Source organism: Fundulus heteroclitus, chromosome 5 (assembly GCF_011125445.2).
Source record: "Fundulus heteroclitus isolate FHET01 chromosome 5, MU-UCD_Fhet_4.1, whole genome shotgun sequence".
Taxonomy (NCBI): Eukaryota; Metazoa; Chordata; class Actinopteri; order Cyprinodontiformes; family Fundulidae; genus Fundulus; species Fundulus heteroclitus.
The window spans coordinates 2947706-2961173 of NC_046365.1; the positions used below are offsets into that span (position 1 = coordinate 2947706).

The following is a 13468-nucleotide window of genomic DNA, read 5'->3' on the forward strand; positions in this document are numbered from 1 at the left end:
TCTTTCTGAGCCATATTCTGATTTTTAGACTAGACCTGGCTCTGAATTACATGCATATCTCTTTAGGTGGGGCACATGTATTGCTATTGTGTTTTTGCTGTGTTGGGGGTTTGTGAATAAATTTAGTAAACCTTATAGTTTCTATTGGCCAGAGGGATTTGTAAGACCTGTTAAGCAACTTGAAAAATCCTGAAAAGCTGGATAGTTGAGTGTGTGTGTGTGTGTGTGTGCTTGTTTTCTCCCTCCCTGACTCACTCATTCACATTGTTCCGCCGTGGTTCACAAGGTGCCAGCCAGAATGCAGCCTCTGATAACAGAAAGCTGCACCACGGCTGAGCACTCCTTCCAGCTTTCACATCCACGAACAGGAAGCTTCCCCTCCAGGCAGCACCTGAGTCCAGCTAGTAGAAATGAGTGAAGAGGTGTTCATTTTGAGACCGGGAAACCATGAAAAATCTTCTCTGCTTCTGTCACAGACACCAGTAACTTATTAAAACGGAGTCATTTCCTGCCCCCTAGTGTGTAAACTCTGCCCTCCACGATCACTCTGAAGATCATCTTACCCTTTTCCATGATAGTCTTTGCTATTTAGACTCTCTAGGACAGCGATTCTCCTTCCTGGCCCTCGGCGCCTACTGCCCAGCATGCTTTAAGGGTGTCCCTGCTCACTCACACCAAACTAGGACAGGACGGTACGGCCAAAACGTATATCACAATATATTTGTTAAGTTTGGTCGATACGAAGTAATCACGATATCGATATAAACAAAATAAAAGCCTCAGAAAGACAGCAAAGAATGCCCACAACAGACAAACTTATGACAATTATTCTGCCATGCTCCTCCTAGATAACATTTTAGAAATATTTGATTTAAAAAATAAAACCCACAATGTCAGTCAGTGACAAATTCTGTTATCATAGACTGTAATATTGAAGTATTGGAAAGGTCATATCACCTTCATCGTAATATTGATATTGAATTATAGTCCAGCCCTACACCAGACGTCAGGTGTACTGGAGCAGAGCCAGGACCAGAATGAGAACCACTGCTCTAGGCTTCTCATTCTGCTTTGGTTTTGTTACAATTATTTCTACATTTACTCCAACCTGCTTTTATTGTTTTTATTTTCCTATTTTATTTTCGTGTAAAGCACTTTGCGTTGTCCTTGTACTGAAATGCGCTATACAAATAAGTTTGTATAGCGTTTGCCTTGTAGAAGGGGAAGAAATCCAGCCTTTCAGAATTGGTGGATTAATCATTTAGAAACCACTAATTGAGTCTGATGACAGACGTAATCACGGATCAAACGTGTCTATCCCTTTAACACGTGACTTGCTCCGGCATTCCTTCAGGACTTCTGTTAAAAACTTCAAAACACCTTCCTTTAGATTGTTTGCACAAGATTTGTTTTTTCCATTTGTACTCTAACAATGATTTTTTCTTTTTCTGCAGTGATAAAGATTGTAAAAATGATTACTGTATCTATTCTGTATGTCATTTTAACTGTCTATCAGTCGTGGCCTGTCCCGGGTCTACCTGCCTTCCACCGGCCCCTCCCTGACCCGTGAGGCTGCAGTGGGAGTAGAGAATGCGTGGCTGGGTGCACAGGGCAGCTGCATGGAACCAACACTGACAAACCTGCACGTTCATTCAAAGCTGCAGCATTAAGCAGAAAGACACTTTTTCCTTCTAAGCACGGAACAGATGCAGACTCCCGTGTGAAAAAGGCCCGCTTTAATCCCTAAAAAGACTCAAGATATATCTGGTCTTCACCTGAAGTATGAGCACTGAAACCTACACGACCAATCAGGTTTCACCGCTGCTCTAAGGAGAAGTCTGGGAGGGAATTTTATTTTCTGAGTCGCTCTGATTGTGTTGCTGCACCGTGAAAAACCAGAACATGACAGGTGCAGGAAAGAAAACATTTTAATAGCCATACTTTGGTTTTGCTACGGCTGCCGATCATACATAAAAACTTAGCCTGTGTTAGAGACAAAAGACTCTCTGAGGACGTGGGACAAGAACCAAGGAGGAAACAAAGTTGACAAGGTGTGAGACGTCGTTAAGGTAATATCTGATCCGTTAGGCAGTCTTCTGAGTCCAAAGCCCCAAAGCGGAGCAGCGCTGCTACGGCTCAGCCTTCTCCGGGGCGGTTCCTGTGACCAGCAGCAGGTTGCAGGCCATGAACTGCACGTTGAGAACGTTGCTGGTGTTGCCCGCGTACACGCCCACCAGCTCGCTGGACGAGCCGTCGGGAGGCGTCCCGCCGTGGCTGCTGCGGATGTCCCACACCCGCACCGAGTTGTCTATGGAGGACGACGCCACCAGGCTGCTGTCGGGGCTGAACGACAGGCTGGTGACGCTGTCTGTGTGGCCGCGCAGGTCCTTGAACAGCGTCCCCGCTGCCAGGTCCCACAGCTTGACCCGCTGGTCCTCTCCTGCAGAAGCCAGGTACTTCCCGTTAGGCGAGAAGGCCAGCGACAGCACGGTGCCGCGGTGGCCCGTGAAGAGGCGGACCGACTGCCCCTGCTGGGTGCTCCACAGGCGGACCGTCTTGTCCGTGGAGCCCGTGGCCAGGTAGTTGGAGTTGGGGTGGAACTTGACGCAGTCGACGTCGGACAGGTGTCCCACGTAGAGCCGCAGCGGGTAGGTGCGGGAGAAGGTCCAGAGGCGGGCGGTGCGGTCGTGGGAGCTGCTGGCGAAGTAGAGGCTGCAGGGGCTGACGTCCACGTCCCACACCGGGTAGGTGTGGCCCTGGTACAGCACCGTGTTGGTGAAGCTGCCGAGGTCCCAGTAGCGGATGGTCGTGTCCTCGGAGCAGGAGAGCAGGCCGGAGCTGTCCGTCAGGAAGGCGGTGCGGTACACAGGCCCGCTGTGACCTCGCAGCATCTTGATCTCACTGCCGCAGCCGTCCTCTTCCTCCACCTGGAGCACAGCACAACACAGCAGTGAGCGCCACGCAACCCTCTACCAGGAAGAGGCTTGCTGTAATGAGCTAGAATCTGCTGAAGATTAGATTTAAGGCCTAGACAGAACTGGCCGTGAGGTCGAGCCGCTCAGCCCTCACAGAGAGCTTGGTTCTGAGGCACAAAGGCTAACAGATGCTAGTATGTGGGACAGGATGAAAATGATGCTGTGTTCGTTCCCAGCGTGCGTCAAACCGGTCTGAATACTAGAAATCTGTTTTATTTTTCCACTATTTTTACTTCATTTCTTACAAATTCCAGTTTTACCAACCGTTCTATTTCTGAACTACACATTCTGAACAGCTACAAAGTAGCTTTTCGTCAGGGTACGGCATCACAAGTGATCGGTAGCATCTTTCTTCCAGCAGTGCTGTGACTTTGTGCCTCTCCGCTCACACATCGATACCAAACATCAGGACCAGCTCCTGGTTGCTTTTCTTCCTTGTTTCCATGACAGCGACTCATATTTCCAGTCTTTCTGCAGGACAGAACTTCTCTTCCTTCAGACTGAGCTTGTTTTAAGGCCGTTGTCATTATGTTCCAACAACCAGCCCTCTACCTAAACATACAAAGCTTTATCACATATTTCTTTTCACCATTTAATACTAAAGGATGGTCTCACACTGCACAGCAGGGATAGGACACTGCTGATCAGATTCCCTGCTTCTGTTCCCATTGCCTGCATGGCAGAAATCGTAGGACCCAAATAGCAGCCTCTAACATTTTCTGTCAGGAATGCCCCAGATCTGCCTCCATCCATCTTCCCATTAAACGTCACAAGCTTCCTTCCCCCTGGTTTACACGAGTGAACTATTCGCCAACTAGGCTGCTTCTTTAGGCCAAAGGTAGAGCTGAATTTTATTTAAGGGTATCAGGATAAAGGGGGCTGGGTACTGTTATAAGAATTATTATTCTGAAGTCACTATGGCCTCACACCACTCGGACAGAGGAGGCCTGGAGACCTGATGTCTGTGTATAAGATCCACTGTTTTCTGATTGCAAGGGCAAATGCTGCAGCTGCTGAGGGATACTGATTGTTTACGATAGACTGTCTTTGTTTTGTCTCATGGGAAGGCCACGGTGCAGTATTAGGGGAAGCCCGAAAAGCGAGGCAGACAGAGACAGGGCAGACAGAGACTGCAGCGGAACCGTGGGGTGCGATTACTTTCCAAATATGTGAATCTCTGCTCTGTTTCTCAATAAAGGTGCTGGAACGTTATACCACCGTCTCGTCATTTAGTAAAGATGGGAACTCAGTTACTATTGTTTAATATTCCACCCAAAACTCCCACAACAATTTGGCGTAAACGAACAAGATCTCCGACCGACGAGCGAGGGGGGTCCGGGGACAGGAGCTGCTTTGGCCGGCCCGGAGAGGTTATCCGGCCTCTGGTACCCCGAATGGATTTTCAAGGGATGTGGAGGAGCTCCTGGTCTCGGAGCGTCTCTGGGCGTCGGCGCGAAGATCCGAACCTTTCTTTCATGAGACGGTAAGGGGATTATTTTCCAGCTCTTTTAAAAACAAACGCAATTGGTCAAAAAAATGCTTGCAAGCTTTTAAATTTTAAACCCCATTTTAAAGTATACCTCAAGAAATTTTAAAATTAAAAACTGTAAACCTAAAAGGTAGTAAAAGTAAAAGCCAGTAGAAATAATGAATTATATTTAATCCTTAAGGCAAATAAAACAGGGTTCGCAATACCGAACGGTGACTAAGGTTTAAACATTAAACTAAAATTCAAAATTTAATTAGAATACGTTTTCAGCTGAAATACGGACTTTCCCACAAGGGGGAAGGAGGGGCAGAGTGATTTTCACCTGGAGAACAGGTGACCGGCTGAGCAGTTTGCAGCTGGTCCATTAAAGTCCTCTTGTCTTGGGTTTGTGCAAGAGGCTGTCCACTTCTGTTGTGGATGAAAGCGGCAGGGATGCTTAAGTCCTTGACTGTTGCGAAGACGTTTGCAGCTTTGATAAGTGGGGACCCCGACCATTATACCAAAAAGGCGACCATCGGATGTGAGGCCTTTCATTTAGTTGGTCGATCGTGCTAAGGACGAGTAAAAAATAATAAAAAACACAAAAAAAGGATAAAATAAATAAAAACAAACAAAAAAAAGTCTGGAAGCAGAAGAGTCAGTGTAATGGGTCAAAGGCAGAGTTTTTCAGGGTCCAGCCTTGCCCCAGGGTGAGACGTTCGATTTCATGCTGAAAAACGTAGGGGCCCAGACGCATGACATGCATAAATGATTTGAAATGATTTGATTAAGCATGCAGATTTCTCACATAGGGGTTATTATTATTACTATTATTTTTATTTTATTGCAGTACTGCTACTAAATAATAAAAATAAAATTAAGAGAAAAAAAGAAAAGCGATAAAAACAAGGAAACGGAAACGAAACTAAAAAGGCGTTGCACCGGGGAAGCGTTTACGTGGGGACCGATTAGGCACTTCCGTTGTGGATAAAACTGTTCTGAACTGCTAATAGCGACGTATAACTTTCAAAAATGGGTAAGCGTCCAAGTGTCTGCGAGACACAGAGTTGTATCCTTGCGGGACTGAAGCGTAAAACCGCGTGTGGACGAAGCATCGGGGGGTCGTAACCAGCGCACGCTCTCCACCTTTTAAACTAAGCGGGAACTTAACGCGTTGAAAACATCTTTCGGCGTTGACGTTTAAAAATTATGAAAAACATAGAACTATTTAAGATGGTGAAAAAGCAGGCCTGCACGTGTTTGTCTGTCTGAATGTCATCGTTTGTATGTAACCGTACGTGTGTATGTATCTATGTAACTAAATGTTCGTCTGTGTGAATTAATTCGGGGTAAAGGTAATGTTCATGGTTTCAGAATGTTCATTTGTTTTGGGAGAACTGCAGCTCCGTAATTCAAATGACATTTTAAGCATGGACTATGTTAACAATAGAGGTACAGTAAAAGAGAGATTTAAATAACAAAGTTTGTTTTTTAACATTAAATATCAGGACCAAATTAAATTGATACACGGAGAGATTAACATGGCTTGAACGGAAATATTTCAGCTTTGTTAGAAATTGGAAATAAGCGTTACATAAGCTTGTTAAGTTTACTGTTTTACAAATTTAGGCTGAGATCCTATAACTTGTTTTTAGCCCTAAAGTAATTTAAAATTACTGAGATCTCATTACTTATAATAATAATGATTCATCACAAACCAGTCCAGTTGAAAGAAGTTTAGATATACAAGATTTTTGATTTAAATAGATGAGGGAAAACTGCTTTGAACAAACTGTATGGAACTAAATATCGTTGCTTTTCTAAGGTTTTTCTATTCATTTATTTTATTTATTTTTTACTTGGAATTTGAATGCAACTAATGAGAAATTTTGAGAAGCGTCAAAATATCAGAAGGCCACGTTACACGCGTCATCAGTTACAAAATCATCTGATGTTATTAGTTATGCTGAGCTGAGGCGATCCTCAGAGGGACAGTATAACCTGAGAAGGACAATAGATATGATAAACAAATCTGACCATGATGTAAACATCTGAATGTTACGGCAAGGCTGGGTCTGTGTGTTCTGGCCTGGGGGCTGATCCTTGGGACAAGGACTTAAGGTGATGTCATTGACTTCAGCCTGATCCAGTTTTGAGTTTTATTTTGTCAGAGACAAAGTTTGATTTATTTTTTATCCTTTTGTTTCTTTTATGTTTGTCATGTTAGAGGGAACACTGTAATTAAAATGTTTGTGACTGCTTTGCTGTAATTTCTTTTCAACCTATGGAGCGTTTTCTTTGGCAAAAAATGCTGGCAGAATTCATTCTGTTTGCAGGCGTGAGGACTGGAGGATGGACTCTTGATGAGAAGGAGAATGTTGGGCTGCTGAATTTAGACATTGGACTGGAAAAGGACATTGAAGGACTATGACTGAGGCATCGGACAACCTACGACAACAAACACAGATGAGTTCTGCAGACACGACTTCATGCATTTCACTTCAGATTTTGTTGTACACAATTAAAACAAAACACACATTACAAAACACATTAAGATTGTGTAAAGGTGAAAACTTTTAAAGAAGCACCTTGATGGAATCATGGAGCAACTTAATAACTTAAGTGGGTATTATATCAACAGTTAAATAAATAAATGAATGAATTAGTTTTCACTATATAGGTAGAGTAATCTGAACTTTTAAATAGCATTTCATTTAATGAACATCTTAGAGTAGGCTGATTTCTGCTACTCTGGCAGGCATCAATAAAACACAAAGAAAAGGTTACTGGCTAAAATGGGTAATTTTGCAATAGAATTAAATAATGACACATCCTACTAACTAACATGGGTAAATTTAGGATTAAAGCATCAGTGTACAATGGTTACAATATTTATGGAGATTTAATATCTTTCAACTAGAACACAAATAACTCAAAAGTCTTTAACCAGTTAACCTGTTAACCTGAGGGGTTTTAGATCGGGATAATTTAATGGTTATCGTCTTACATACAGAAAATAAGTAAGATTAATTTAATTAGATTAAATTATGGGGACATTTTGGATCTGGTCAGGATGGTTGGGGGGCTGTGATGATAAAAGGGTAACAGCTTGAAGGTGATATCAATGAATGAAGGTTTTCTCTGAGGAACATCAAAGCAGCAAATACATCCCACATTGGAACTCCTGTTGTGTAAAGAACATCTTGAATGGGACGTAAGGTGAGATCCTTACAACGAGAGACGTTCCACACAGGGGGGTGTGGAGACCCCTGGGGCATGGCACCCAGGACGAGCTGCTGTGGACTTGACACAGCTGGTGGAACCAGAGGGACGACAAGGTGGTCCCACAGGTTACCTGACACCTAACACTGACTGTAAAGGGTTCTGGGTTTTCAGGGTTGCTGAAAACAGAAAGCTTCAGAGAACCTTAACCCTTCCTGACCAGGCACTCAGAATACATAGATCAGATTGCAGAGGCCTAGACAAATAGGAACGCAGAGATGCGTTCACCCAAGAACTTCTTAATAAAAGTCCTTAATCCTCAGTTTAAGAAGATAAATAAATAAATAAATAATCACAATGTACACAATGTAAGGTTTACTGTATTTTAGGATTAATTTGGGAACTAATTCTGATTTGCTTAAGTAGCTTTGGTTGTTCAACAATGTTAGAACATTTTCAAAAAAACTTCTGTTCTCTCCTGCTCTCTGCTTTGTTTTGTGTTGTAGAACCTTGGCATCCTTGAACAGTAACAGCATGGCATAAATATTTTGTCTTTTCTGTGCAGAACAGCACCTCACTTAAAAAAAAAAAGAGGGAGAGAGGGAAAAGGCTTTCACATGGAAAGGCTTTCTTTTTCTCAGTTGGGTTTTCAAAATAAATGGGAAATGTCATGAAACGAATATGTTGATGAAATTATGTTGCAGAGAACTTCAACTGTCAGACAACAACAGTTAAGACACACTCTGTTAAGAATTATTATGAATTTACTGCAGATACATTTGAACTTAAAGATTACTATTTTAATTAATAATTAAATTGCAGAATTCTGAGAGCTAAATAATTGTGCACAGAAATATCTTGAATGTGAAAGTGCTTGGAGGATGTTTAATAAATGACACATGAAAGGGGTTTTTTGATAAGAACACTAATTACACCTTGTTTCTGTTCTCTAGTGGGAACAAGGACTCGTGTCTGCAGACCATCTTCACAAAGTGTTTTATTAGAGAGAAATGCAAAATAAAATGCTCAGTGCCCATCCAGAACTGAACGCTTATTACCATCCAGCTCAATCGTCCAGCCTGCGTGGAGGAACCAAGAAGAGGACTGGGGATGAAGAAGCCAGAGAACTCTGATTCCTTATTCTTCAACGGGAGGAGTTGCCTGAAGAGACCCTAAGCGCGATTAGATTATTTTCTGCCTTGTGCCTGAATGGCCTGAAGGCTTCCTTAACTTTGCGTTCTTGACGTTTAGGACTCTTCTCATATTGTGTTGCTGTTTGTTTAACTGCTCTGTTCCACTGACTCACATGTTTGATTTTTTGTGTTATGAGATCTACACTTTAATATTACATCATGTTGATCAATATGGTTTTATGGTAAAAAATGGAAACTGTTTGCTTCAGACACACAAGGATCTATGGTTTATGCACCTTTTGATTTGATATAGGAAGAACCAGGATCGGATTGGCTCTAAAGATCCTTTAATATTAGCTGGTAATGATAACACTTAGATTCAATACAGGGTTTTCAGGCTCAGATTGGCCGAGAGCAGATCTCCCTGGGAGGGGGCCTTGCAGTTTTTACTGCCCCCTAGGGGTAGCGTTTTCTGGAGGTTCCCCTGCCCGCACTGAACCTCTCCTGCCTTTGCTCCTGGTGTTGTAAGTTTGGAGTGGTGGATTATTGTCCATCGTAGGGGTGAGTGGAGTAAGGAGTAGGAGGGTATTCAGGGTGGGTCAGAGTAGACGGATTCGACCTTGGTTAATGAACAGGGTTTAGCTTACCATAGTCTAATGTAATTTTAAAATAATGTGCGCATAGGTACCTAAAACAGGCCTTACCTAATTAGATGAATCCTAAATTGTAGATGAAAGCTAAACCTTTGATCTTGTGTGTTAAAGCTCTATGAAGCATTCATGTTGATCTGTACTAAAAGTTCCAGCACTACCCGGTTCCAACACGGGAACCCTTTGGGTCCCACTTTACGAGTTTACAGAAATGGTTCCTCTGTGCTTTGTTCACATTTTCAAGTGATGGGTCATCTTGTTTTGTCTTGATGCTGACGACGCCATCATCATAAAAAAAAAAAAAAAGAGAGGAATGTTATAAGAATTATTATTCTGAAGTCACTATGGCCTCACACCACTCGGACAGAGGAGGCCTGGAGACCTGATGTCTGTGTATAAGATCCACTGTTTTCTGATTGCAAGGGCAAATGCTGCAGCTGCTGAGGGATACTGATTGTTTACGATAGACTGTCTTTGTTTTGTCTCATGGGAAGGCCACGGTGCAGTATTAGGGGAAGCCCGAAAAGCGAGGCAGACAGAGACAGGGCAGACAGAGACTGCAGCGGAACCGTGGGGTGCGATTACTTTCCAAATATGTGAATCTCTGCTCTGTTTCTCAATAAAGGTGCTGGAACGTTATACCACCGTCTCGTCATTTAGTAAAGATGGGAACTCAGTTACTATTGTTTAATATTCCACCCAAAACTCCCACAACAGGTACTAATACATGTAAGACTTCTTTTAGGTCTCCATTCTACGTTGGTTAAAATAGAAAACTAGCGCTAGATCCGCTCACCTCCTCCTCCTGCACATCACAGGCCAGGTGGATGTACGACACGTCGGCCCGGTGAGGTTTGGCCTTCAGCTTTCTGGCGCGGAGGCTCCACAGCTTCACGGCGGAGCTGTCGAACCCGGCGGCCAGCAGCCGGCTGTCCGGCGACACCTCCGCCGTGTTCAGCATCTGCTCCGTGTGGTGGAAGGCGTAAAAGCAGATGGTTGTGAGGGAGGGTGGGCCTTCACGAACTTTCTTGATGCAGTCCTGCAGCGCCAGAAGCGCCACCTCGTTCTGCGGGATGCCCGCCGGGACCTCCACCCCCTCCCCGCCCTCTGCTCCGCCCACGCCCGCCCAGGAGGAGGAGACGGAGCTTGGGGCCGTCATGGAGCCAGCGGTGGTCCCGTACAGCTGGTACTCTGTTGGTTTAGAAGCCGTGACCTCCACCTGGAGGTGTGTGCTGAGGACCCTGCAGAGGGCGCTGTTGTCCTCGCTCTGCAGGTACCGCAGCAGGTAGCTGTAAGCCGGCTCCGTCAGGTGGACCACGTACTTGTGCTCCAGGAAGGACCGCAGCTTGGGGCTGGCGGCGACATCCTGCGCGGTGACGACGTGCCGGAGCTGCTCTACGACCGACCGCTGCTCTCCGTCGTGAAGAAAGGCGTCGTGAAAACGAGCGTGAAAACCGTCCACTGCCCCCTTCAGGCCACAGTGCACCATGTCAAGCTGAAGGTAAACAAAGAGGGGGTAGAGGAGGCTGCTAACCTCTCGGGCATAGGAGATTTCCGTTTCTGTTCAAGGAAACAAAGAGGATGATCTAAGAAAAAAAACCCGACGTCAAAGAAAAAGACACCTTTAACTTGGTCTGAGGAAGCAAAGTGTGTGTAGGTGTGATACCTGAGAGAAAGGAGTGCAGCCTGGAGAACTGGACCTCATACTGCTGTGGGTCCGACTGGCAGGGAGCAGCAGAGACCACGTTGGCACAGCCCGACTCTGTCTGCACTGCTCACAGGAAGGAGGAGGAGACAGATGTGGGAAAATCCTTCAGTCACACTGGTTGTGATGATGGGGTCGTGAACAAAGACCAAGGAAAGATCGTGCTTACCGGTCAGGCCGGCGGCCAGCTCCTCCGTGGACTGGAAGAGCTTGGTTCCTTTCAGGGAGCTGTCAGTATCCACATATTGCCTCCTCTTCAGATACTGAGCCACCGCATACTGGATCTGCTCAGCGCGAACCCGTTTCATGACCTGACAAGAACAAACCAGACTCTGTCACGTATACTAGCAGCTTCACCAGCAGTGGTGCACTAATAAACGCACCAGACCTCACATAGGACGTTTCCCAGTAAAACAGTGTAAATCCCAGTAAAGTGAAAACAGGCAGACGTGTAAATCAGGGCTGGACAATGAATCGCATTTGCAATATAATCACAATTTTTAAAAACGCTATTTCCAAATTACAGAGATCTGCAATTTTTGGCTATGTAACAATTAACAGATAAGACGCTTCCTTTAGGTGTCTGTAATATGTTTAAAGTGGGTTTGCCTCCACATGGAAGGGAAGCGAGCTGCAGCAGTGAGATAATCTATTTTATTATGCGTTCTATAGTTTATATAATCATACTTATTTCCAGAAACCTTCAGGAATCTCACCATAGTATTAAGTATTGGTCAAACTGTTTAGTACCCAGACTAGTTTGTTAGTTGCACTTTATGTTCAACGAAGTTTGATGTCCAACTCAATTAAAAGCTGTTCTCTTGAATAATAATCTGATTTATAAATACAGTTACATTTCTTGTTTTAAATTGTCCTTGTTTACGAACGTCTTTAGCTACAGGCCACTTCTGTCCCTTGTGGTTAATGCAGAGAAAAGTCTAAATTAAATCGTAATTATGGTTGAAATGTATCACAATTTGGATTTTTGGCTAAATCGTACAGTCCTAGTCTAAATGTGTGCGTGGTTGGAAACTGGCTGGGGATCTATTTATTTATAAAATGTTTGTTTTCTGGATAAAACATTAATCATTTACTGCCTACAAATTGTTCTCACTTTAAAACAGAGAGCTGACAAAGTTCACGTCGCATTTCTGAAGTCTGTTTTGGACCACGTGGATGTGCAGCTCTTCGTTTTATTAATGCCCTCTCCAGAATGATTCAGTCAGTCATTTTCCTCCAGTAATCGGTGTTTCTAAAGCCGGCTGGCCTGCAGAAAATAAGGAGAAGAGGCACACCCCCGCCCTCCCTTTGCTTCAGAGCAACTTACTAACGAGACTTTCTCAAAGTTAGCAACCCTAACAGCGTCTGAGCGCAAAGGTCTGCGCACTTAGCCCAGGTGGCTGCGCTGCTGCCAACACTCGTCCAGGTAACAAAGCAAAGCGGACACTCCGTTAAACCCCTCCGTTAGTCTTAGTCCTGCAGCCTATCCGCTGTAACGCTGGCAGGTCCCATGGCTCGGGCTGCATCGCTGCATTGAGCTAACCGGCTAGTTTGGCTCTGCGCGGCCGGCCAAACGGCAGCAGGTTTTAGGGGGAATAGATTTTCCTCTGAAAATCTGTGATCAGCTGCATGCTGTAAACAGTCACTCACTGCATGTTGCGTTGCTCGCCTCTGCCGTCAGATCATCTACGTTAGGGCGTTTATTTCGGGCTCCAACTGACCGAACACTGCTACCTTTCATCGGCGCGCCATCATGGACGTCTTCTTTTATTTGTCCCAGGCTCTGTGACAGTTAGCCAACTGCCTCAATGGCGCACTACTGCCACCTACTGGTCTGGAGGGTGAAACAGCGCTTTGGCCATAAAAGTTTTTTCCATTTTGCTCCTTGAACCTACGCACTCAGGAAACGTTTCCTACATTTGTCTCACATTACAGGAGCTGTCGAATTCAGAATAATTGTCATTCAAATACAGCCAAATCAATAAAAAGTTGCTCACCTTGAATGACATGCCAAATAAAACAAATACAAATTTATCGTTGCCATACAAATGAAATTGTTTAGATATTAATTTATTATTTTGTGCATTTATTGTTAAAATATGACATGTTAAAATGTGGATTTTAATAAATAAATATATAATCACAATGGTAATTTATTTGAAAATGTTCAATAAATAAATCATACCAATATAAACATTCATTACGTGGTATAAATCATGGTATAAATCTGGCCCGTCAGCACAGATAGTCGATGCAAATGAAGTTTTCTTTTATTATTAGACAAATTAAAATATTCTTGCAATGGAAAATGTTAG

The 13468-nt window shown here is 44.0% G+C and overlaps 1 protein-coding gene across 2 annotated transcripts; it reads right to left on the bottom strand.

Moving 5' to 3' along the window:
• Positions 1-1910: 1910 nt before the first annotated feature.
• Positions 1911-12940, bottom strand: taf5l (TAF5-like RNA polymerase II, p300/CBP-associated factor (PCAF)-associated factor). 2 transcript variants are annotated; one of them, XM_012869833.3, is made up of 5 exons: positions 12804-12940; positions 11323-11464; positions 11115-11219; positions 10245-11008; positions 1911-2927 (listed from the first exon to the last, which is right to left on the bottom strand). In XM_012869833.3, the coding sequence occupies exons 2-5, from the start codon at positions 11459-11461 to the stop codon at positions 2130-2132; spliced, it is 1806 nt and encodes a 601-aa protein (XP_012725287.2). In that variant the 5' UTR covers positions 11462-11464; positions 12804-12940; the 3' UTR covers positions 1911-2129. The 2 variants fall into 2 exon arrangements, with proteins under 2 accessions (XP_012725287.2, XP_021175835.2); XM_021320160.2 differs by lacking the exons at positions 11323-11464; positions 12804-12940 and having other exon boundaries at positions 10245-11034.
• Positions 12941-13468: the final 528 nt, after the last annotated feature.

Bases quoted from the DNA above. Each gene is read 5' to 3' on its own strand.
- taf5l (XM_012869833.3), bottom strand. From the start codon at position 11,461: ATGAAACGGGTTCGCGCTGAGCAGATCCAGTATGCGGTGGCTCAGTAT. The intron at 11,220-11,322 runs GTAAGCACGATC...TCCTGTGAGCAG, and splicing joins GCTGGCCGCCGGCCTGACCG to TGCAGACAGAGTCGGGCTGT. The intron at 11,009-11,114 runs GTATCACACCTA...TTCCTTGAACAG, and splicing joins GCTGCACTCCTTTCTCTCAG to AAACGGAAATCTCCTATGCC.